Source organism: Notolabrus celidotus, chromosome 10 (assembly GCF_009762535.1).
Source record: "Notolabrus celidotus isolate fNotCel1 chromosome 10, fNotCel1.pri, whole genome shotgun sequence".
Lineage (NCBI taxonomy): Eukaryota > Metazoa > Chordata > Actinopteri > Labriformes > Labridae > Notolabrus > Notolabrus celidotus.
Window position 1 is genome coordinate 12,837,642 of NC_048281.1, and position 25,601 is coordinate 12,863,242.

The following is a 25,601-nucleotide window of genomic DNA, read 5'->3' on the forward strand; positions in this document are numbered from 1 at the left end:
GACACAGCCCATAGGTTAAAGTTCAGGGACTGAATGAGCTGAGGGGACACCTAGCAGACAGCTAGCAGTTCCCACCTGTCAGTCGGAAAAGGCCACGCCCCCTATTCCTCCCTTTAATCCTTCACCTGCTAAACAGGTGACTTGTATATAAATTCAGCTGCACAGTTGTCATCAAGACAGAAACGAGCTATAGAGACCCAAACCGTTTAGTATCAGGCTGTAAACATGTTTATTTCACTTTATGAATTGCAGATGACACACTCTAGTGGACACTGGGGGTACTACAGGAGACACTCTTGTGGACACTGGAGGAACTGCAGGAGACACCCTCTAGTGGACACTTTAGGAACTGCAGGAGACACTCTAGTGGAAACTGGAGGAACTGCAGGAGACACTCTAGTGGACACTGCTCCAGTGGACACTGGGGCTCCGAAAGGAGACACTTTAAGTGGACACTGGAGGAACAGCAGGGTTTGGATTCAACCCCGTATTTCTTTTCCAGGAGAACTTTGAATCTCAGCATGCTGATTATTCTCATTTAGCTCTATTAAAATCAGCAAACAGTTTTCTCGTCATTTCATTCATCCGGCAACTCGTTCTTCTTTCCATTTTTGTTATTTAATGCATCACAGTCCTTCGTGTCCACAGGCCGCACGCTTACTGACTGCTGTGTCAATGTGTGTGCTATGCCCATAGACTGTATAAAATATGGACGTAGTATCCGTGACGTCATCCATCTGTTTCTGAAGCACTGTTTTGAGGCCAATCGGCGGCGCTAGCCATATTGCTGCTGTCGAGCAATTGTGACGTAAAGAGGCAGGCTTTCAGCCTCCTAGCCAACAGCTACAGTGTTCCTGCCTGTCAATCCAGTCAGCTGTGCCTCTCATTGGACGACTCTTAATCTCAATATCTTCGAAATTGCCGCATTAGAAAAAAATTCACCCCCCTCACAGTGTGTGCCGGTCGAGAAATTAGCTATCCACACTACACTCGTCTTTAGCACCAGGATGTAAACATGTTTATTTCTGCTGTAAAGATTGTGTTTTATGAATTGGTGTGTATGTGGTTTCCGGTAATTCCGGAGCCAGCCTCAAGCGGATCCTTGATGAACTCCAGTTTGTAGCACTTCCGCATTGGACTCATATTTTTAAATCAGAGGGTGCCGCTTGGCCATGCGATCAGTCAGGTGCAAGGATAAGGATGTGTGGATGTGTGTGTGTGTGTGTGTGTGTGTGTGTGTGTGTGTGTGTGTGTGTGTGTGTGTGTGTGTGTGTGTGTGTGTGTGTGTGTGTGAGGACTGGTGCTTGATAGTTTGTTTTCATTCCAAACATCATGTAAATAGTGTGTCTTCTGGGAATTATGGGATTTATCGTAGATAAATAGTTAAAGGGTTAGGCCAGGGCACTATGCTTTGGGAGCTGAAAGAGCCAAATGATCTGGATCCCTAAACAGAGCAAACTTTCCTCCCTCCTGTTAGAGAGAACATGCTGCTCTGCTCTCTGACGGTTGTTTTCTCCTTTATTCAGCCTGTGTTGGTTCATCTTGGTGGTACCTGACGGCCCGCCACTCTCTCTGTTAGAGGGCGGGGCTTCTTTTAGATTCCAGCGTCCTACGTCACAACGCTGAACCTGATTGGTGGAAGTGTCCAGTATGATCACCTCTCCGCCTGCTATTGGCCACTCCCACTGTCAGTCACTGTGTGTTCGGCACGGTGACAGATGTCTATGGAAGAAGGTGGAAAAAAACACAAACCAAACATAATCTGAGAGTGGCGGCCATCTTGGCTCTACTGGATTAGGAAGGGAGAGAGTGGGAGAGAGGACGGAGAGAAGCCCGGCGGGGAGCTCTAAAGCTCGGATGTTTCTTTGTGATCAGTCCGGGACAGTTTACACGACGGACCCACTCCCACACTGCGGGAATCTGGGCGGTGGTGTTTGCGGTTTGTGGTTTTCCTCCTCGGTTTCACTCCGGAAACCCGCAGGACTGCTAGCTGCGGAGCTAAGCTAACAGCCTGCTGTTCGTTGACCGAGCAGAGGTATTCATCGGCGGGTTGAAGCTCGGTATCATTCAGGCGGACTGTGGAGGACTCTGACCCGGGCCACACAGCGGGTCTTTGGTGATCTCACACGGTGTCATGGTCCGGATAAACTGTCCCCCCGTGTTAGCTGGAGGAGAACCGTCAGGTCTGAATATGGATATTTAATCCCGCTCTGAAACACATAATCCGGGTTCATGGATCAAACGTCTGTTTGAGAGACACTGACAGACCCGGAGAACAGAGCCCACAGTCTGGGCTCTAAGCTAGTCCCCCCCGAGAACTCCTCCAGCTCTGTGCCTGGGCTTGAGATCACACTCACGGGCAGGACCCGGCTCATCACCCGGGCTCAGTTCTTCAGGTGAAACCGAACAGACCGGAGCAGGTCAGCTGTTTGGACCGGGCCATGCTGCACGAGGCTCAGCTGCTCTAACTGGACTTAATCCAGAACCGTCTCCGAGCTGGACCTGAAGAACCAGACCTCAGGATCCACCATGGGATCAGCCATCAAAGCGGCCTTCAGTGTGTTCCTCATCTCATGCTGCTCAGGTGAGCTTACATGCAGCACACACACACACACACACACACACACACACACACACACACACACACACACACTATACAATACATACACTATGCAATACATACACCCACTACATTCTGCACACAATTCATACAATACATTGTACACACTCACTACACACATACACATACTACACAATACACACACACACACACACACACACACACACACATTACACTTCACACTGTATACACACACTCACTACACACAATATATACACTCACTACAGTATACACACTACATACACACTACTCTACACACTGGACACACTCACTTCACACAGACACATACTACACATTACACACACTCACTACACAATACACGCAACACTGTATACACACCCTGACAATACACGCACTCACTACATACAATACACACTGTACACACACTCACTACACACACTCACTAAACTTCACACAGTACACACAACACATACTACACAAACAGTGTACACGCTACACTACACGCACACAATACACACACACATTACACTACACACTGCACACACTACACATACACACTCACTACATACGCTACACACACACTACATTCCGTGCACACACTGTACTAACACTAAACACTGTGTACACACTGTGAACACACTGTACACACACTGTCCACACACACACACTACACTCCGTGCACACACTGTACTAACACTACAGACTGTAACTGTGTACACACACTACACACTTAACACACACACTACACGCTTGGCACACACTGTACTAACACTACAGTCTTTACACACACTGAACACACACTGTGTACAAACTGTACACACACTGTACACACTGTACACAAACTGTACAGGCACACTGAACATACATACTGATCACACACTAATCACACACTGAACACGCACTGAACACACACTGTACACGCACACTGTTCACGCACACTGTTCACGAACACTGTAGAGAAGTCACATATCAGTACGTTATACCAGTCCCTCCAGGAAGTTACAATACCCTATCACAACTATCAACGCAAATTCAACCAATCAGCGCGATTTTCGTGTGGCCTTGCAATTTATACAATCACCGCAACTTTCCCGCAAATTTGACCAATCACCTTAACCTCAGCGCCTGCACGTCATTAGTTTCGTCATCAGTTTCGTCATCAGTTTCCCTTCCTTGTTAGCGGTTGACAAGATGAAGACTTGTCCGACGTGAAAAAAACACATTTACCAACTAATATTTTCGCCAAAGTTCGTGCAAGTCAGTTTCCAGATGTTTTACATGCAAGCAGGGGTAAACTGTTTTGCACGGCGTGCAATATCGTGGTGGAACATAAACGGAAGTCCTCACTTGATCGGCATTTTTCAACAGCAAAACATGCACAGAAAATGGGTGAAAAGCGAGGACAGCAGGCAGGACAAGTAACGATGACAACGCTGTTATTTATAGATACTCAAATACCCTTTTAGTATTAATAAGCTACAGATCATACGTTTTGATTTTGTTAATGAGACAATGACGAGACGGAAACTTTAGTTTAGACCGCCGGACATTAAGAATCCATGTTTCCCGCGCTGTGCGTCTAATCTTTAGAAATAAAAGCGATGCATTCCTGTGACAGGCTGAGTTATTATCTGAGGGGCTCAATGTTAGCTTGGTCTCTACCTTCAGCAGTGTGTGCTTTATGAACCAGCTCTACTCACCTCCATGCATCTGTCTCATCTTCATTGAGGATTTTTACCCCCAGTGTGTGTCAGTGGCAAAGACATAACCGGGGGACGTCTGTTTAATATTTGATATTTGTTTGGTGTTTTTGCTGCTATCACCGTAAAAAGCTCTGTGTCTACAGCTTGATTTGGAGACACATTTAGAAAGCTTTGATCAACTCCTAATCATCAAAGATGCAGATTCATTTCAGAGTGCCGTGAATGACTGTCTGTCCAGTGTGCCTGTCACTGCAGGTACATTCAAGGACCGTCATAAATGTGCAATATAGTCCTTTCATGGCATTTTTCTGTGAATCAAGGGAATCAAAATACAGTCACAGAGGTCACATCAAGAATGCTTTTGAAAAACAACTGTAATTTAGCATATTTACTTTCCCCTGAGATGTTATTGGGGATATAAGCTTTAAAAAAATCGCAAATTTCACTGTAATTTTTTTCAAAAAGCTGTTGCAAAATCAGGCTTTTTGGGCCGCAACAATCACAAACCCCCCAAACAAGGCCAAATCCGTTTTTTCCACAAATTCTATTTTCTACAGCAACAAAATGCACATAACTGACTGTATTGAATACAGTTACATGTTTAACGCTGATTATCAAGGATCAGGCTCATAAAAATATTCTCTGCAGACATAGTCCTATAATGTGAAGGCTCATAATACAACAGAAACGTACTTCAGACTCACAGTGTCCAGTTTTCTAGCTACTCATTCTTATTGAGAAAAATAAACATGTGTACTCGATCAGGTGTCAGCCGGGAGCACAACCGGGTCATAATCAGTCCAGCTCAGATGGCTCTGATGTTGCTGGTCTGCAAACATAGTGTACTAGCAATTCCCACCAGTCTGTTGGCTTTGTATCTAAAGGTGGGGAAATGTCCTGTTTAAAGTTGTCAACCTTTGTGTCGTTGTTGGCAGCAGTTGCGTATTGATCCTCTTATAAAGCGGAGACCTGTCACTCAGCCGCAGCCACCAGCTGAGCGTCTCCGCTGTCCTTTAACACCTTTAACAGCTGATTCACATCGAAACATGCCATAAACTTAAAACACCTCCCTGATAGATGAATGTAATATGAGACCACATGTTGTCCGTTCCACGTGACGGAAAATTGAAAACAAAAATGCGTGTTTTGAGTAATGTCTTAACAATCAATTAATCGATAATCGATTAATTGTGTGCATCCCTAGTTAAAGTCCAAAACTGTTTGGCGTTCTTCTGCACCTCAGTGGAGAGCAAAGCAGCACATATTGCAGGCTGCTGCTCTAAGAACCGCTCCAACATATCACAGGCACTGTTCCATCTTGTAGTAACATCTGTCATGAGCTTGTGCTCAAGGAGATCGAGAAGTTTCTGTGAGCAAAGCATTTCACATGCACTAACTTGGCATGTTCTGCCGCTATTGTCATATTGGATGCATTGTCTGTCACCAAGGCTGGATCCTTATCAGCAAGCGCCCATTCATCCACCACGTCTTGTAGCAAATCTGCAATATTTGACCCGGTGTGGCTGCGAAACATGGCTCTGGAAAACTTGCGGGACTATTTCCCATTCTGGAGAAATGTGATGGCATGTAACTGTAACATACGACTGGGCTGCTCTGGACGTCCATGGATCACAGGTAATGGCAACTCTGTTTGCAGAAGAAATTGTTTTGGTGACTTTTCACCGAAACAGTTTTGGTGGGTGGGGATTGCATAGCGCGGCTTACGCTCTTTAAGCAGCTGCCTGAAGCCTTTGTTGTCAACAACGCAGTAGGGGCGTACATCTTTACAAATAAAGCATAAAAGTGCCTTTGTGATCTTCTGAGCCTGGGGAGAAGTCGAGGGAAACTTAGGGTTGACCGCTTCGTTCAGTTTCGTTTGGGATGACACACACTGGCCCTGTTTAGGTGTACCTGTTATAGCTAGCAGCAGCTCAGGATGATGTACAGTCATATGCAGACCGAGGTTTGTCGTGTTGCTGTAGTATTTCACTTTGTTTTTGCATAGTTTGCATACAGCATGACTCATGTCCGACTCCCGACTTCCTGGTGTTTGCAAAAAATCAGAAATGCCCCCATATCTTTGCTTTCAACTTTCCTGGCGGTGGATAAAGTTTCTCGTCCATGGTGTATTATGCCATGAGAGGTGTGTGAGCAGCATCATAAGGTTGGATTATAGTACTGCCGCCTACTGGCATTACAGTGCACTGCGGCATAGGAGAAATATATTTTAAAACTACAATCAGAGCGTGCTGCTTAATCGATTATATAAGATGTGCATCGTTTCAAGTATTAACAAGGCGTAAATGACGATATATTGCCATATTGATTTTTTAAAGACAGCCCTAGTACACACACTGTACACACACTGTACGCACACTGTAAACACAATGTACACACTGAACTCACACTGTACGCACACTGTACACACACACACTGTCCACACCCTGTACACACACTGTCCACACACTGTAAACACACTGTACACACTGAACTCACACTGTACGCACACTGTACACTGTACACACACTGTACACACACTGTAAACACACTGTACACAATGAACACACACTGTACACACACTGTACACTGTCCACACACTGTACGCACACTGTCCACACACTGTACACATTCCACACACTGTACACGGTCCACACACTGTACGCACACTGTACGCACACTGTATGCACACTGTACACACACACACACACACACACACACACACACACACACACACACACTGTCCACACCCTGTACACACACTGTCCACACACTGTAAACACACTGTACACACTGAACTCACACTGTACGCACACTGTACACTGTACACACACTGTACACACACTGTAAACACACTGTACACAATGAACACACACTGTACACACACTGTACACTGTCCACACACTGTACGCACACTGTCCACACACTGTACACATTCCACACACTGTACACGGTCCACACACTGTACGCACACTGTACGCACACTGTATGCACACTGTACACACACACACACACACACACACACACACACACACACACACACACACACACACACACACACACTGTGTACACACACACACACACACACACTGCATACACACTGTACACATGCTGAACTCACACTGTAAGCACACTGTACGCACACTGTACACATGCTGTACACACGCTGAACCCACACTGTACGCATATGAACTCACACTGTACACACACTGTACGCAGACTGTACACACTGAACTCATACTGTACACACACTGTTCCCACACTGTACACACACTGAACTCACACTGTACACACATTTATGCATACTGAACTCACACTGTACGCACACTGTACACATACTGAACACACATTGAACTCACACTGTTCACACATACTGTACACACATACTGTACATACATACTGTACATACATACTGTACATACATTTAACACACTGTACATCTACAGTACACACACTGTACACACACTGGACACATACAGTACACACACTGTACACACTGTACAAACTGTACACACACTGCAAACCCTGAAGGTGTGTGTCTGTATTAACGTTTCCTCGTGTCTCTTCAGGTGCAATCCTCGGCCGCTCAGACACTCAGAGTTGTGTCCACTACAACTACAGCCCTTCGTCGCCCTCCTCCTCCTCCTCCTCCTCCTCCTCCTCCTCCTCCTCCCCCTCCTCCTCGTCCTCCTCGTCCTCCTCTTCATCATCATCCTCATCCTTAGGGTTGGATATTCAGGGGAACTTGAGTAAGGTGGTCACCTGCTCAGGTGAGAAAGACAAGAGACTTCACTGCTTTGCCACCTGGAAGAATGTGTCAGGTCTGATCCAGGTAGTCAAACAGGGCTGCTGGCTGGATGATGTCAACTGTTATGACAGGTAACTACACTTATTACAAAGTAACTGTTAAAACAGGTGACTGTTAGGACAGTTGAATGACTGTCTGTTAGGAATGGGCAATGATTTTCGATTATTCGTTCACTTATTAAAAATTGAATAGTTACTTCGAATATTCGCAGCGATTTTCTCCGTTTCTGAATCTCACACTTCTACACACATATTTCCAGGGACTGAGCATGGCTGTAAAATGTAAACACACACGCCACCCTGCTGTTGCGTCACAGAAACACCGACGTAAAGATTGAGAGAGTCGATGTCTGTGCCCACTACTAGCAGCGCCTCGTCCTGCTGTTGGTTAACGTGACTGCCACACAAGAGGGCGGGCTGTTAATGGGACTAGTGTGTGTGTGTGTGTGGTAGGGGGACGATTATTAGAATAATCGTTGAATAGATAAGACAGATATTTGTTTGGACAGGTAACTGTTAGGACAGGTAACTAGGACAGGTAACTGTTAGGACAGGTAACTGTTAGGACAGGTAACTGTTAGGACAGGTAACTGTTAGGACAGATATTTGTTAGGACAGATATCTGTTAATCTGTCATACCTGACCTGCTAAATTTTGTTGACAGGGACGAGTGTGTGGAGAGGAAGGATGCTCCTGAAGTTTTCTTCTGCTGCTGTGAAGGAAGTTTGTGTAACACCAAGTTCTTCTACAGTCCTGACCTGCCACCGACAACAAGTAAGACCACATGTTCACATATTTACCTATTTACCTGTTTACCTGTCTCTGTTCCTCTGATCACCTGTTCTTCTGATCACCTTTTTCTCTGATCACATGTTCCTCTGATCACATGTTCCCATGATAACATGTTCCCTAGATCATCTGATCACCTGTTCCCTTGATCATCTGATCACCTGTTCCCCTGATCACCTGTTCCTCTGATCACCTGATCACCGGTCTGTCTGATCACCTGTTCCTCTGATCACCTGATCACCGGTTCGTCTGATCACCTGTTCCTCTGATCACCTGATCACCGGTTCGTCTGATCACCTGTTCCTCTGATCACCTGATCACCGGTTCGTCTGATCACCTGTTCCTCTGATCATCTGATCACCTGTTCCTCAGATCACCTGTTCTTCTGATCACCTGATCACCGGTTCGTCTGATCACCTGTTCCTTTGATCATCTGATCACCTGTTCCTCTGATCACCTGATCACCTGTTCGTCTGATCACCTGTTCCTCTGATCATCTGATCACCTGTTCCCCTGATCACCTGTTCCTCTGATCACCTGATCACCGGTTCGTCTGATCACCTTTTCCTTTGATCATCTGATCACCTGTTCCTCTGATCACCTGTTCCTCTGATCACCGGTTCCTCTGATCACCTATTCACCTGATCACCTGTGCACGTGTTCCTCCAATCACTAGTTCCACTGTTCACCCGATCACATGTTCCTCTGATCACCTGATCACATGTTCCTCTGATCACATGTTCCTCTGATCACATGTTCCTCTGATCACATGTTCCTCTGATCACATGTTCCTCTGATCACCTGATCACCGGTTCCTCTGATCACCTGATCACGTTCCTCTGATCACCTGATCACATGTTCCTCTGATCACCTGATCACATGTTCCTCTGATCACATGTTCACCTGATCACATGTTCCTCTGATCACCTGATCACATGTTCACCTGATCACCTGTTCTTCTGATCACCTGTTCTTGTGATCACCCATTGACCTGTTCCTCTGTTCACCTGATCACCTGTTCCTCTGTTCACCCCTTGTGACCTTTGACCTTGTGTACATTTTAACATCAGTGACTCGGATATCTTTGTATTTGTGAAGACTTCATTAGGCTCTGTCTCCAGGTGTGTCTCAGGTAGAGAGGCTGCTGGTCATAACTCTTTGTTTTTCTCTGTTTCCAAAGCGACCAACAAACCAGTGACGCGGCGTCCTCCAGTGCTTAGCACGCTGCTGTACTCTTTGCTCCCTGTCATGGCGCTCACCGCCATCCTGCTTATCTCCTTCTGGATGTACAGACACCACAAACTGGCCTACCCACCTGTCCTGGTGCCCACACAGGTTAGCCCCGACAGAGGATCTTTGATATTATTGATGATAATGTTGGTGTTGTGATTATTCATGATAATGTTGGTGTTATAATTATTGATGATAATACTAACATCAATAATATTAATTATGTTATTGATGTAATGGTTATTGTTAATATCATTCTGGCCGGTTTAAAGAAACCTCTGTGGGGACACCTGGATCCTCCTGAAGACTCAGGTGTTCAGACTTACCTGTATAGAGTGTGTAATGAGGGTTAGGTGTTTGAGATGCTCAGACGTGTGTGTGGTCTCTGACTCTCAGCTGTTTCTCTCTCAGCACGCCTTTCACATCATGATCGAGGTAAGAGCTGCTCTCTGTGCTCACTCGTCTTGTCCTCCTGCAGCCTCTGACTCCATTATTTATTGTCTGTTTGTTTGTTTTCATTGTTCTGTGTATGCTGCTGATGTTGGTGTGCACTGATCACACACCTGTGTGATCACACACCTGTGTGATCAGTGAGTGCATGTTGATGTTAAGTCTGACTGAACCTGGTTCTTCAGACAATCAGAACTGTTTACACCTGACAGGTGTGACTGTGAGAATCATCATCATCATGTTTCCTCCGAGTCACAGATTGTTCTTCTCTGCTGGTTAATCTGAGGTGTAGATTGATCATGTGACCTCAGACCTCACAGTGAGGCGTGTTTCTGTACCTGTGTTAGCCAGCAGGTGTCACTGTGTAATAAAGTGATTCAAACTTAGGCTCTGGCTCTCTGCAGGACCCAGGACCCCTCCCCCCATCGCCCATCCTGGGACAGAAGCCGCTGCAGTTACTGGAGATCAAAGCCAGGGGGCGCTTTGGCTGCGTGTGGAAGGCTCAGCTGCTCGACCAATACGTCGCAGTCAAGATCTTCCCCATACAGGTTTGTCTGAGACGCCCTGAACGCACCACAAGGCCTCATAGCTCATCAGCTGTCACATGACCCAATCTACACACACACACACACACACACACACACACACACACACACACACACACACACACAAACACAAACACACAAACAGAGGTCTGTCTGTCTATCTATCTGTCTGTCTGTCTTGTTTATTAAATACAATGGTGACTGGACTTTTGCTGCTGGTCTGGGGCTGATCGTGGAGCACTCGGGCTCTTTTCTGTACTTGGACCCGGAGCAGGAGATCTACTCCCGCTGCTACTCGCAGGAGAGTGAGTGTTGCTGTCCTCTCAGAGATCGCTCTGAGAGCGCTTAAAAAAGGCAGATATTTTTTTCTGTTTTTCTTGTGGTGGTTGGGACTTTTTTCCCCCTTCTGAGTCCGCTGTATGGAGAATACTCGTCTCTGTGTGTGTGCACACGTTTGTGTGTCTGAGTGCGTGCCAGGGCGGAACTCTGCCATGTGCGATACAGAGAGCAGATGAGCATTGTAGACGCGCTGCCATGTCGAGACAGAAATGACATCCCGTCATGTAAATAAGATAAATAACATAAGGATATTTAGTCTGTTTAATAAAAGAACAAGGTATAGACCTGATCTATGAGAGAGGTAACCTTGAATTACTTCTGCTGTGATCTGGCGCTATATAGAAAATAAAATGAACTGAACTTCCAAGGGGGGCGGGTGCTGCTGTTGGGGGGGGCACCCGCCAACATCGCTACACTTCATCTGCGGTTCCCAATGCCTGGAATCGGCTTATCGAACTTCTGATTTTGAGAAATGCTCCCGATGCAGCAGCCGCTCCCGGGGGAGTCTACACCCGCTCGGGTCTCCAGCTGGATCGAGGCGCAGCTGCGTTTCAGTCTGTGAGATCCACTGTGACCATCCACCAGCTCCCACAGACAAACGCCAGAGGGCGCCTCCTGTGGGTGCAACAACAAAAACAGCGGCAGCAGTTAACGGAGCTGATACTGCAGGGGAAGACGGCCTGTCTCCCTGCTGCAGATCACAGTGGGTGCTTCTCAAAGCTCTTAACGTCCATCCTCGCGTCTCTTCCTCGCGTCTTAGTCCCGCACACCAGAGATGCAAGGAAATGAAACCAGAGGAGAGAGGAGAGAGGAGATTTGTATTTAGAGAAATGAGACGTCCCCTCCTCCGGAGCGTCACGTGAAGCGACGTCGGTTTGTGATGACGGCTTTAACAGCTGTTTGTGTCTGCAGACATGTTCACTGTAATAACTAAAATATATATGAACAGTAACAGAGCTCTGTCTCTGTGATTACCTGTTTAACACACATCTGCACATGAAGAGAATCAGCTCTCTGTTTATTCTGTCCTAAAGCATCGCGGATCGATTCACCGGTAAAATGTCTCATTGTTAAATTATTTATTACTTCAAGGGGAAATATAAACCATGCAATTCTTTTCAAACCCCATGCTCATTAATGATCAGCCTCATATGAAACTTTATTAACCTGACTGGAAATATAACAAGTGTTTTTACTAACAGACAAACTTTACTGTCAGACTTCTCTTCATGAAGAAAACGAGAACAAACAGGGAAACTAACAGGAGGAATAACTGATCATTAATATATATTCTATCAATGATGTTAGACTCTATTACTCTATTTCATTAGACAGTGAATCTGACAAAAACAGTCAGATATAACATAATCCATCCTCTGTTATATTGAATTTATGATTTTGCGATCAGTATTTTGTTTTTAAAACTCACATCAAACACTTTTCAATCTCAGTTCATCACAAACAGACTGTTTAGAAACCGACGTATGTTTATGATCTGTTTCAGGGCACCCTTAGTGACTGTTTTAAGGTCCGTCTTTTCTCTATCATTAAACTCAGCTGATGTTAAGTTTCAGACCGAGCCGCTGCAGCATCCAATCAGTGAGTGATATTCGATAAGGGGGCGTGTCTATTCAGAGAAAAGACTTCCGCAAAGTCTGCTCTCGTGTTTCCTCGATTATCCCTCCTCGGATCAGTCTCCTCGCTCCTTGCTCCTCGCTCCTCTCTCCTCCAGCAGCGTTTAGAGCTTTGGGACGCAAGTTAAAATGGCGCGTCAGTAAGTACTTCTGGTTCAACCGAGGAGCGAGGAGACAGTTTAGAGCTTTGAGAAGCACCCACTGTCTCACCCCGTCTACAATGGCTGCCAATTGTACAGAGGGCTGTACATCCTTTGGCATGACAGGATTAGGGCTGTCAAAATTGCTCCAAAAGGACGTTTGAATATTCGCTCTAAAAAAATCCCATAGGTTCGAACCATTCGAATATCTATATTGCATTATGTCAATAACAGGTGAACAAACTAATACAAGGAGACATAACTACTTGTCTATGTGTTTTTATTTAAGATATAACATGCCTAAAACATACCTACACATTACATAACAAGTAAATGACGTAATGGCCTATACCGTAACACTTTTAAGACCTCTCGCTCGCCCCCCCTCTCTGTGCGCAATGCGCTGAGTGAGTGCTGAACAAGACTTGTGCGAGCAATTAAAGGTCCCGACTCTTGTCCCTAATATAGGCAGGCTTCAATCAGTGATTGAAGCAAATATTATTAACATTAATTGAAGTTAAAGTTAAAAATGAAAAAGTAGTCCACTTACATTCTTGGTGCTAGTATGAAAACAGTCAATGTAGGGTCTTAGGCCTGACAGGTTATTTGCCAAAAATACAAGACAGTTCACATGTGAAGAGGCCAGTGCCGATCTCTTTTTATTCACTATATTCCCAACGGAGGAAAAGACGCGTTCAGAGCGCACTGAGGATCCGGGGACGGAAAGATTTCTCTCTGCAGTCTGCTTCACGCTGTGCATGTGTGACTCCTGTGACCTGTCCCTGACCCGTCATGCAGTGCGCCCACTCGCAAAGCAGCCGCCGATGTGGTTTTTTTTTCCACAATCGAATATTAATTTTCACAATCGAATCTCCGTATTTTTTTAATATTCGAATATATATTCGAATTTAGAATATTCGTTGACAGCCCTAGACAGGATAGTGGACCTAGCAGAGGAGATCTGTGTTTAAATCTTTCCTGTTTAAAACCTGTTCAGTGAAACCCAGCATGTTGAGCCTGTGTGATGATTGGATCAATGTTTTCTCACATTTCTGCTAACACACCCGATGTTGTTGCTGTCAGAGAGAGCCGTAAGGAGGTGCTCCTGCTGGAGGTGGGCTGTACATTTGACTCTAACTTAGAGGAGGCCTTTTTTTTTTTTTTTTTTACCAAAGTAGTGAAATACAAACAGTTAATGCGAACCATTACACAGCTCGGCTACCAGTGTAAATTGCTCGTGTTTATATTTGGTAGCCTTTGCCATGTGCACAGGCTGGTGGTCTGAGGCCTTCAGATGGCCGGCCTCTCTGAGAGGAGCGCTAAGCACCTGGCCCGGGATTGTTTAGTCTCTGCTGTGATCAGGAGCAAACAAGCAAGTGATTGTTTGCAAGCTGCTTTGTACCTGACTGTCTCCCTTTGTCCAAGTGTACAAAGTTAATTTGTACTTCTGTTAATGTTGGTATGAATAGATACTTATATTGTGTGTGTGTGTCTCTGTGTGTGTGTGTGTGTGTTTTTGTGTGTGTGTGTTTTTGTGTGTGTTCAGGACAAGCAGTCGTGGCAGAACGAGTATGAAATGTTCACCTTGGTAGGGATGAGACATGAGAACCTGCTGCAATTCCTCGGAGCAGAGAGGAGAGGAAGCCACCTGGACATGGAGCTGTGGCTCATCACCACCTACCATGAGAAGGTACTGCCCCCCCACAGTACACAACAGGAACTGACACCCACACATTCACCTCAGACAAACATCAGCTGACTGTGCTGCCCCCCACAGGACACAACAGGAACTCACACCCACACATTCACCTCAGACAAACATCAGCAGACTGTGCTGCCCCCCACAGGACACAACGGGAACTCACACCCACACATTCACCTCAGACAAACATCAGCAGACTGTGCTGCCCCCCATAGGACACAACAGGAACTCACACCCACACATTCACATCATACAAACATCAGTTGACTGTGCTGCCCCCCACAGGACACAACAGGAACTCACACCCACACATTCACCTCAGACAAACATCAGTTGACTGTGCTGCCCCCCACAGGACACAACAGGAATTGACACCCACACATTCACCTCAGTTAACCTGTTCTAATGTTAAACCTCCTCAGACCTTTCAATGAAGAGTTACTCACCGCACTGAAGGATTGTGGGTACAGAATAATTATAATTGTGTGTGTGTGTGTGTGTGTGTGTGTGTGTGTGTGTGTGTGTGTGTGTGTGTGTGTGTGTGTGTGTGTAGGGCTCTCTCTCAGACTACCTGAAGGCGAACGTTGTCTCCTGGTCTGAACTTTGTCTCATCGCTCAGACCATGTCCCGAGGTCTGGCCTACCTGCATGAGGACATACCTGGGCACAAGGATGGACACAAACCTGCCGTCGCACACAGGTACACACACACACACACACACACACACACAGGTACACACACAAGTTCAGGTCCCAGGTGTGACAGGAGGTGTCCCTCTGTGTGTTTTTAGGGACTTTAAGAGTAAGAACGTGCTGCTGAAGTCCAACCTGACCGCCTGCATCGCTGACTTTGGCCTTGCTCTCAGGTTTGAGGCAGGAAAGTCTCCAGGAGACACACATGGACAGGTGAGTCACCTGAGATACCTGAATATCTGCCATCCTGAAGTGGTGAAGGACGACTTGTGTGTCTTAAAGACACGTCGTCTTTAAGAATATTTAACATGTCAGAGGGGAACAAACGCTTCCGGACGTCCTGCTTTTATTTAGACCAGCCTCTTTGAGCGGCTTTATCAGGGTCAGGCTGGTAAAGCTGTGCACAGGTACACTACAGGTACACTTCAAACATTAAACAATCACTGTTAGACGAAGAAAACTGTCTCTTTTTGTTTTCTCTCTCTTCTTTTTGGATCATAAATGTCAGAGCAGTTCAAAAGGAAACTACGAGAACCAGCTGAGTTTATCAGGAGACATGTTTCTGACCCGATCATTACACAGAGACTGATGACAGGTATTGATTGAGTCAGGTGAAGTTGTTGTTCTGTAAGAAATATAAAACTGTGTGTGCTTATCACTCTGAATCATGTTTTCATTTTATTCATCCTTTAACCACAGCACTCAGTTTGATGCGGTCAGGGCTGCATCTGAAATAGTATGTCTAACACTATCACACACGACACAAGATTGAATCAGAGAGAGAGAGAGATCACTGTCAGGGAATAAACAGAGTTATGTAGTCAGATCTATCTAATGATCAATAATCAGAGTTATTACCCAGCTCTCTTACTGACCTTCTAGTTGTGTAAGATGCTTGATTCTGATTGGTCCAAACCCCTTGATGACAGGTTTTAACTTTCACTAACATGAGCGTCACCAGAGGTATACTGATCACGTTATTTAAAATCCAATACATGGAAAAGAGTTCCGGCACATATAGCTTCTGCTTGTTGACACCACAGACGGTAAGGTGAGGTAAAACCGTTAGCTTCATATTGGTAAACAATGTGGCTAAAACGTTAGCTTCGGTTAGCATGCTAAATCCCGTCCAGCAATATGATCAACAAGAGGAGCAGGTGAGAGAAACTTGAGGTTAGCGATCTCCACAAAGAACCTCAAACCATGAGCTGTGGTGATGATAGCAGCAGCTTCGCGTCGGGGTCTTGTCTCACCCTGTCGGGATTCTATTTCCCATAACAACCTGCTAACCAAACATTATCCCTAACTTATTATAATCAGATCTATCTAATAATCAATAAACAGTTATTATGTTCCTGTGAGCGTGCTCAGAGTAACTCTGGTTGGAATCATCATGTTGATCTTGGTGTGACTTTAGTTCCAGGTACTTCAGTTCCAGATACTTCAGTTCCAGATACTTTAGTTCCAGGTACTTTAGTTCCAGGAACTTTCTTCAGGAGGCGAAAGGTTCCTGTTTCTGAGCGCTCTGTGAGAATGAGGTTGTTCAGAGGATCTTGCTGACGAGTGAACTACACCCTCCTCTCTGAGGATTACAGACTAGACCCTGGAACTTATTCAGACGTGGCACCTGAAACAGACACACCTGAGAGAAGAATTCTTATCTGACGACTTCTTCTGAACAATAATCTCAGGAGACTCAGTTTGTACTAACACACAGCTGCTGTGAAGGTCACACTCTTAACACTGTGCGTGTGTGTGTGTCAGGTGGGGACCAGGAGGTACATGGCCCCTGAGGTCCTGGAGGGGGCAATAAACTTCCAAAGAGATGCCTTCCTGAGGATTGACGTGTACGCTCTGGGCCTTGTGCTCTGGGAGCTCGCCTCCCGGTGTAAGGCTGCTGATGGTAAGATGCACACACAGGGGTAAAGTCATGTGACCAGTGTGGCCCCTCCCCCTCTCTGTCATACCTGTCAGCTCAGGTTTAAAGCTGTGTTTAGAGTTTATTCTGAGTTGATCCCTCTTGGTGCAGGTCCGGTGGACGAGTACATGCTGCCGTTCGAGGAGGAGGCGGGTCAGCATCCATCTCTGGAGGACATGCAGGAAGTGGTCGTCCACAAGAAGCTGAGGCCGCTGCTTAGAGAGTGCTGGCAGAAACACACTGTGAGTCACTCTATATTACCCAAAATACACTGCTCACAGAATAGTCCTAATACCCTGGTTCCATCTTTCCCACAATGCACCAGTCCTTTGTGTAGCCTGCATGTAACTGTGTTGGCTTTAGTCTCAGGACTGTTTGTGTGTCTCACACCTGCACTGAACACAGAGATCATTAAAGCCCTTCACAGACGGCCGCTGTTCACTGGTGAGACGCTTCATCATGAGAGGTTTCCACATGGCAGTTTAGGTCAGTATCATAGCTCCCCCTGGTGGCTGGTTGAGTATCTGTGTGTTTGACCCCTGCAGGGTCTGTCCATCCTCTGTGAGACCATCGAGGAGTGCTGGGATCACGAGGCAGAGGCGAGGCTGTCAGCAGGCTGCGTGGAGGAGCGTGTTGTCCAGATGCAGCGGCAGAACAACATCACGGCACCCGAGGAGATTGTCACTGTTGTTACTATGGTAACCAATGTAGACTACCCACCGAAAGAGTCAAGCCTATGATGAGGCAAAGGACCAATCAGGACAGAGCATGGACCCCCACAGTGACTGCTCAGTCTCTGAAAAGACTAAGATCAGCTGACCCAGCAGGTGATCAGGTGATCCAGTAGGTGATCAGGTGATCCAGCAGGTGATCAGGTGATCTGCTAAGGGTCAGGTGAGCTAGAGGACAGCTGATGCAACACTCTCTCTCTCTCACTGGGCGAGATACACTGGTGACAGTCTGTGACATCAGTTCCTGTTTTGTATTCCAAAATAAAAAGCCTTTGTGTTAGGTCTTTTGTATAATGTGACGGTGTGAATTTAACCTTCTGAGAGTTAACAGGGAGAGTGAGAGTGAGCGTGAGCAGAGTGAGAGTGAGCGTGAGCAGAGTGAGAGTGGTGAGTGTGAGCAGAGAGTGAACAGAGTAAGCAGAGTGAGTGTAAACAGATTGAGCGTGAGCAGAGTGAGTGTGAGGAGAGTGAGTGAGTGTGAGGAGAGTGAGCGTGAGCAGAGTGAATGTGAGGAGAGTGAGCAGAGTGAGTGAGTGATCAGTGAGTGTGAGGAGAGTGAGTGAGTGTAAACAGATTGAGCGTGAGCAGAGAATGTGAGTGAGCAGAGTGAGTGAGTGAGCAGTGAGTGTAAACGGTGAGTGTAAGCAGAGTGAGTATAAACTGGGTGTGAGCAGTGAGTGTAAACAGAGTGAGAGTAAGCAGTGAGTGTAAACAAAGTGTAAACCGTGTAAACAGAGTGAGCGTGAGCAGAGTAAAGGTATTGTCTGATGTGAAGCTGAAGAGAAACAGCTCCTGAATTAGTGAATCACTGCTGTTAGTATATACAGATTATTTATTTATATAAACAAGTTATTCACATTTTCAGCTCTTCAGTGTGATTCTCATGTTATTGATTATATTGATAATGAAAGCTGTTATTTTCTTTGTTCAACATCACATGAGAAGTGTAAACAATATAAACACTTTTATCTGTAATATTTTAAATGTTCTTTTTCATCATTTTCTTAAAAACAACAGAAGTTGGTAAAAAAAATTACGTTTGAAACACAAACTGTAACAGTAGAAATAAATGTGTTAAATCATCGGTTAAATTTGAACATGTTTTCAAACACAACACTTTATTAAACATTTTCACTGTTTTCAAAGATTTTAACAAAAGTGTAATAATTATCAATACAGGAAGAAATCACTCTTACTGTCAGCAAAAACCAAGTCTGATAGTTTCTTTCTTTCTGTTTGACCTCCACAAGTTTAAAATGAATCAATAACCTGTTTTGAAACATTATCAGTTCCCTACACCAAAACAATTTTCAATACAAATTATCGATATTTATAATTGTTGTATAATGATAATGAATAAATCTAAATGCAGTATAATGTATGATTATTTATCAAATGGATTTATACGACAGAGTTTAATAAAGGATGGGTTTTAGTTGTTGAACCAACAGATTTTAGATTCTCGGCATTGAATAGCATTGGCTGGCCTTTAAGTAAATAACCAGTTTTTAGTCTAAATAAACTTTAAAGTATGTTTAATGCTTATATAAATAAAGAGGTATAATTATGGATTACAAACATTTGATGATGAATGTCGGCTCTACGTGTTCAAACATTTAATTATTTTTCTAACCATACAAAAGTCACAACTGGATGGCATCTTCTTTTTACCCAGCATAGATTTCTCTGAATTTAACATCATTGAATTCTCATTGATTTTCATCTTATTTTTCTCACCTGTTTTAAAATAATCAGTTTAGTCAGACTTTAAAGCTCCTGTGAGACTTTCTGTTTCAGTTGATTTTGGAACCCTCTGTGGACAAAGCGGTTTTATTTTCTGCTCTCTGTTAGTTTATTAAATCTCACTCTGAGTCTGTGTTACAGGAAGTCTGTTTCAAGAGTACGCTGTCAAACCTCTAAACTGACTCCGCCCAACTCGCAGCAGCTCATGACACCATGGTGTTTTCACCTGTTCCATGTTCAGAGTGGTTCCATGTTCAGACAGGCTCCATGTCCAGAAAGGTTCAATGTTCATACTGGTTTTACACTGGTTCCATGTTCAGACTGGTTTCACACTGGTTAGATGTTCAAACTGGTTTCGGACTGGTTCCGTGCTCAGACTGTTTTTTATAATGGTTCCATGTACAGACTTGTTTTACACTGGTTCCATGTTCAGAGTGGTTCCGTGTTCAGACTGGTTCCATGTTCAGAGTGGTTCCATGTACAGACTTGTTTTACACTGGTTCCATGTTCAGAGTGGTTCCGTGTTCAGACTGGTTCCATGTTCAGAGTGGTTCCATGTTCAGACAGGTTATACACTGGCTCCATGTTCAGACTGGTTTCATGTTCAGACTGGTTCCATGTTCAGAGTGGTTCCGTGTTCAGACTGGTTCCATGTTCAGAGTGGTTCCATGTTCAGACAGGTTATACACTGGCTCCATGTTCAGACTGGTTTCATGTTCAGACAGGTTATACACTGGCTCCATGTTCAGACTGGTTTCATGTTCAGACTGGTTTTACACTGGTTCCATGATCATACTAGTTTAAGACCAGCTCCATGGTTAGACTGGATCCATGTTCAGACTGGTTTTACACTTGTTCCGTGTTCAGACAGGTTCCAGGTTCAGAATGGTTTTACACTGGTTCAATGTTCAGACTGGTTTAACATTCAGACTGGTTCCATGTTCAGACTGGTTTCAAACTGGTTCCATGTTCAGACTGGTTTCAGACTGGTTCAATGTATAGACTTGCTTTACACTGGTTCACATTCAGACTGGTTTTACACTGGTTCACATTCAGACTGGTTTTACACTGGTTCCATGTTCAGACTGGTTTAAGACTGGTTTGATGTTCAGATTGTTTTCAGACTGGTTCAGACTTGTTTTGATTGTTTTCAGACTGGTTTTCAGTCTGGTTTAGACTGGGTTCAGACTAGTTTACAGACTGGTTTCAGACTAGTTTTCAAACTGGTTCAGACAATTTTTTCAGACTGGTTTTGACTGGTATCAGACTGGTTTCAAACTGGTTTTCAGACTGGTTTCTCACTGGTTTTCAGACTGGTTCAGACTTTTTCAGACTGGTATCAGATTGGTTTCAGACTGGTTTAGACTGGTTCTCCTTGGTGTGTGTGTTTTTGCTGTGTGACAGAATGTGTGTTTATAATGTTTGTGTGCTGCATTCAGGATCAGTTTGTAAATATGAGGGTTTTTGAGACTTCAGCATGAGTTTATTTTTATAAAGGTGATTTTAAAATATGTTTTAAAGATGATGAAAAACAATCTGAGTTTACGTTTAAAAACTCAGAACACTCACTGCAGTGTGTGTGCTGGTGGGTGTGTGTGTGTGGGGGGGGTGCTTGTTGGAAATACCTCAAACTTCCTTGCTGATGCCCTTCTGTCACCATGACATCATTCTCAATCAGGAAGAAAACAGGAGGTGGGATTTTTTTACTTCCTGATTGTTTTATTTTGAAATCACCAGTGAGTGTGATGTAATTTCATGGGATTTTTTTTATGTTATGGGATGTTCAAGGTTCCTGTAATGTGATGAGTTCAAAGTCCTCTATAAAAATCAGTGATGAGAAAGTTGTGAATGAACATGTGAGACATGGATGTTGGTGACCGATCTCTTATTCCTACACACACACACGCGCGCACACACGCACACACGCACATACGCACACACACACACATACGCATCAGCAGAAGCAGCGGGGCCGATGAAGACTCTGCTCACTGTTTTTTATCTATTATATTTTGTAAAAAATTATGTTTGTGATTTTATTTATTTAAACTGAATATTTTCACCCTGCTGTTCTGACCATCGCTATGGTGCGTTCAATGTCTGTCGGCAGTTTGAATTACAGTCTGAGGGCTTCTGTTGATTATTGTACAGAGGAAATAAAGTGGCTGACTCACTGCTCTTCTTCTCTGGTTCCCTTCCTGTTGGTAAGTTCAGACTCTCAGATAGTCCCGTCTTAAAATGTCTTAAATCAGATTAATAAAACATAAAGTCTTAAATCAAATTAATAAAACACAAAGTCTTAAATCAGATTAATAAAACATAAAGTCTTAAATCAGATTAATAAAACATAAAGTCTTAAATCAGATTAATAAAACATAAAGTCTTAAATCAGATTAATAAAACATAAAGTCTTAAATCAGATTAATAAAACATACAGTCTTAAATCAGATTAATAAAACACAAAGTCTTAAATCAGATTAATAAAACAAAGTCTTAAATCACATTAATAAAACATACAGTCTTAAATCAGATTAATAAAACAGTCTTCAACGTCAGGCTGGTGTTTTTGGTCTGAAATATTTTTTGTGTTGATGAACTCGTCTCCTCGTTATTTCTTCTCACAGCGTTGTCACGTGAGGTTTGAAGCATTGTGTTAAGCTGTGCCTTTTGCCAGGTTGTCACTGGAAATAAGAATTTGTTCTTAAGGACCTACCTGGTCAAATAAAGGTTAAATAAAAAAGATTAAAAAAAACATTCAGAGCACAGTAAGCTTTTATTTTGAAAGCAAGTATCACCATGGTTTGAGTTATCTCAGGAGTCGTTTTTGTTTTTATTTTTTGTTGCATATTTATTGAATTTCATTACAGACAAAGATCAAATACAACAAAGACAACACAGAAATAATAAAACTAAACAAAATGAGAAATAACTGGCGTCCAGTCACAGGACAGCCAGGGGAAAAAGAAAATTGTAACACAAACATGATGATGCTGAAATAACAATAATAATAACAATAGTAAAGAGGAGAAATATATAAATAAATAACATAAAAATAAATTAAAAAGGGCACCAGAACACAGAGTTTGTGTTTATACAAAGCCATACCCCTTTTCATGCATCAAGTGGCTTAGTCAATCGCTCCACATAAGAAATAAAAGGCTTCCATACTCCTCGCAGTGTGTACTTTATCTTTTCTATTTTGAGAAAAATTCATGACCTCACAAATCCACCTGCTGAAAGTAGAAGGACGCTCACTACTCCAATTCAAAAGAATGAGACGCCTTGCGAAAAGGACTGAGTATGCTCTGCGACTCAACTGCACTTCAGTCAGAGTGAGTTCCTCCGATAGTACCCCAAAAAGACCCAGAAGAGGACATGGTGTGATAGTTTGATCTGGAATCTCTGAGTGTCAGTATCAAATACTGCAGGCCAGAATGTTTGAAGGTTTGGACCAAAAGGTGTGAATAAGACTGGCTGGGGCTTGTTTGCATCTGTCACATGTAGGGCTAATACCAGGGAAGATTTTGGAAAGCTTGACCTTTGACATATGGAGGCAGTGAGTAATCTTAAACTAAAAGGCCATGCCTCGCACAAATGGATGTTGAGTGAATTCCTTTAAGTATTTTAGACCATTGGCCTTCAGAGATATCAGTTTCCAGGTCACTATCCCAGTTTTCTTTGATAATTGATAGACGAACCTTCCAAATCAAATATAGTAGCATAATGTTTGGATATTGTTCCCCTGCCCCTGGTTTGGTTTCCAGTATTTATCAAGAACAGCTTTTGGTGGCAGGGAAGGAAATCGAGTAAATTGGTTTTGTCGGGTTAGATACGAGGGGGAAGAAATGTCTGCTTTTGGAGATGGTTCTGAGTTTTTTTTTTAAACAATATCTTTATTGACCTTTCCATGTACATTGTGCATAACACAGACATAAATATTACGTAATCATTTTTTACAATACAAAAGTCATTTTTTGTTATTTTCTCCAAAACAAACAAAATACCCACATTTATCTCTCTCAAAGTCTGTTAAGTACACAAGACAGAATCTCTATTACATTCAAAGGTACCTTAAAGTAAAATATACATCCACAAAAACTTGAGTTACACCAGTTCTCAGTGTCTTCATTCTTTTTCTGGGATCTACCACAAGTCTGTATAAGTATCTCATTCTCGGTTTTCAGCCTGTAAAATCCCTCCTATATCTTCACTTTTAATGTAATCATTAAATGGTTTCCAGATTCCCTCATGAACTGTTAATTTGTTTTTCAAGGTATACGTTTTTCCTCTCCATTTACATACATTGTGCCATATTTCTAATCCAAGCACCAGTTGAAGGCGCTTCAGTTTTCTTCTAGTTAAAGGGCTATGTTCTTTTTGCTTGCAGTATAGCAAACACAATAAAGATGGTTCTGAGTTGAAACTTAAATCACTGTCAAAAATTAAGTCTGAGGTTTTCTGGATGTGGAGTGATGTGGGTGGAGAGCAAAGATAAGTATCTCTGTTTTCAACCAGCCAGGTATGAGTGAATGAATGAATGAATGAATGAATGAATGAATGAATGAATGAATGAATGAATGAATGAATGAATGTAGTTTTCAGAAGTTTGACATTTCTTTAATTTAAACTTTTTTTTTTGGTTTTAGGAAATATTCTTATTATTTGAGACTTCAATGTAAGGGGTTAGGGTTAGTTATTTTATTTACAAAATACATAAAAAAGTGTGAAATATTTAACTTTACATGAAATAAATATAATGACAGCATACTATACACATTCATCTCTCTCTCTATATATATATATATATACACTGGAGATCAAAATTAGAGAACAATCTACAATTTCCTATCAAGGTGACTGCATAGTCATATTTGAAATTATCCAAGCAGGAGTAAAAGATCAATATTTTAAATATATTTCAAGAGTTGAATATATTCTGAAGCACAGTATAAAAAACTTAAGTGAGATATTAGAAAAAGAACACTGATCAAAATTAGAGAACACTTTCAGATACCTCCCAGTTATTAGTGTTAATCTGACACTTGGTGCTAATGTCCTTGATTATCTGACAACCCTTATTTAACTGGCAGCCTAACTTCCAGTTTCACTGACTCTGCAAGACTCTCTAAAGTGACTGAAACCCTCTAGTAGCAGGTTGTCCAGATGAAGGCCAAAGGGGTGACCCTATCCCAGCGATAGCAAGACAAGTTGGTCATTCCAAATCTGTGATTTCAAGAATATTGCATCTTTACAACGTCACAAACTCATTCAAGTCTCCCAAGAAGGCTGGTTGTCCACGAAAGACAAATGCAAGAGAGGACAGGATAATGCAGAGGATCTCAATGGGCAATCGTTTCAACACTGCAGCTGGAATTGCTCGCTAGTTCAACGCTGAACAGTGTAAGGATCTGTCTCCTCATACAGTGTCTCCACGTTTAAGAGCATATGGACTGAAAGCCCACTCTGCAGTGACCAAACCTCTCATTAGCAGAAAGAATCAAAGGCTAGACTAACCTTTGCTGAGGAGCATGTTGTGTGGACAGAGGAGAACTGCTCCAAAGTTCACTTTAGTGATGAAAGCAAGTTTAATTTATTTGGGT

The 25,601-nt window shown here is 43.4% G+C and overlaps 1 protein-coding gene across 2 annotated transcripts; it reads left to right on the plus strand.

Moving 5' to 3' along the window:
• The first annotated feature begins 1,683 nt into the window (after nt 1-1,683).
• Nucleotides 1,684-22,175, plus strand: acvr2aa (activin A receptor type 2Aa). Of its 2 annotated transcripts, XM_034693293.1 has the most exons (12): nt 1,684-2,584; nt 7,851-8,160; nt 8,753-8,862; nt 10,058-10,212; nt 10,519-10,542; nt 10,962-11,105; nt 14,762-14,905; nt 15,471-15,616; nt 15,708-15,822; nt 17,374-17,512; nt 17,639-17,769; nt 18,073-22,175. In XM_034693293.1, exons 1-12 carry the CDS (start codon nt 2,530-2,532, stop codon nt 18,265-18,267), a joined length of 1,668 nt encoding a protein of 555 aa, XP_034549184.1. In that variant the 5' UTR covers nt 1,684-2,529; the 3' UTR covers nt 18,268-22,175. The 2 variants fall into 2 exon arrangements, with proteins under 2 accessions (XP_034549184.1, XP_034549185.1); XM_034693294.1 differs by lacking the exon at nt 10,519-10,542.
• Nucleotides 22,176-25,601: the final 3,426 nt, after the last annotated feature.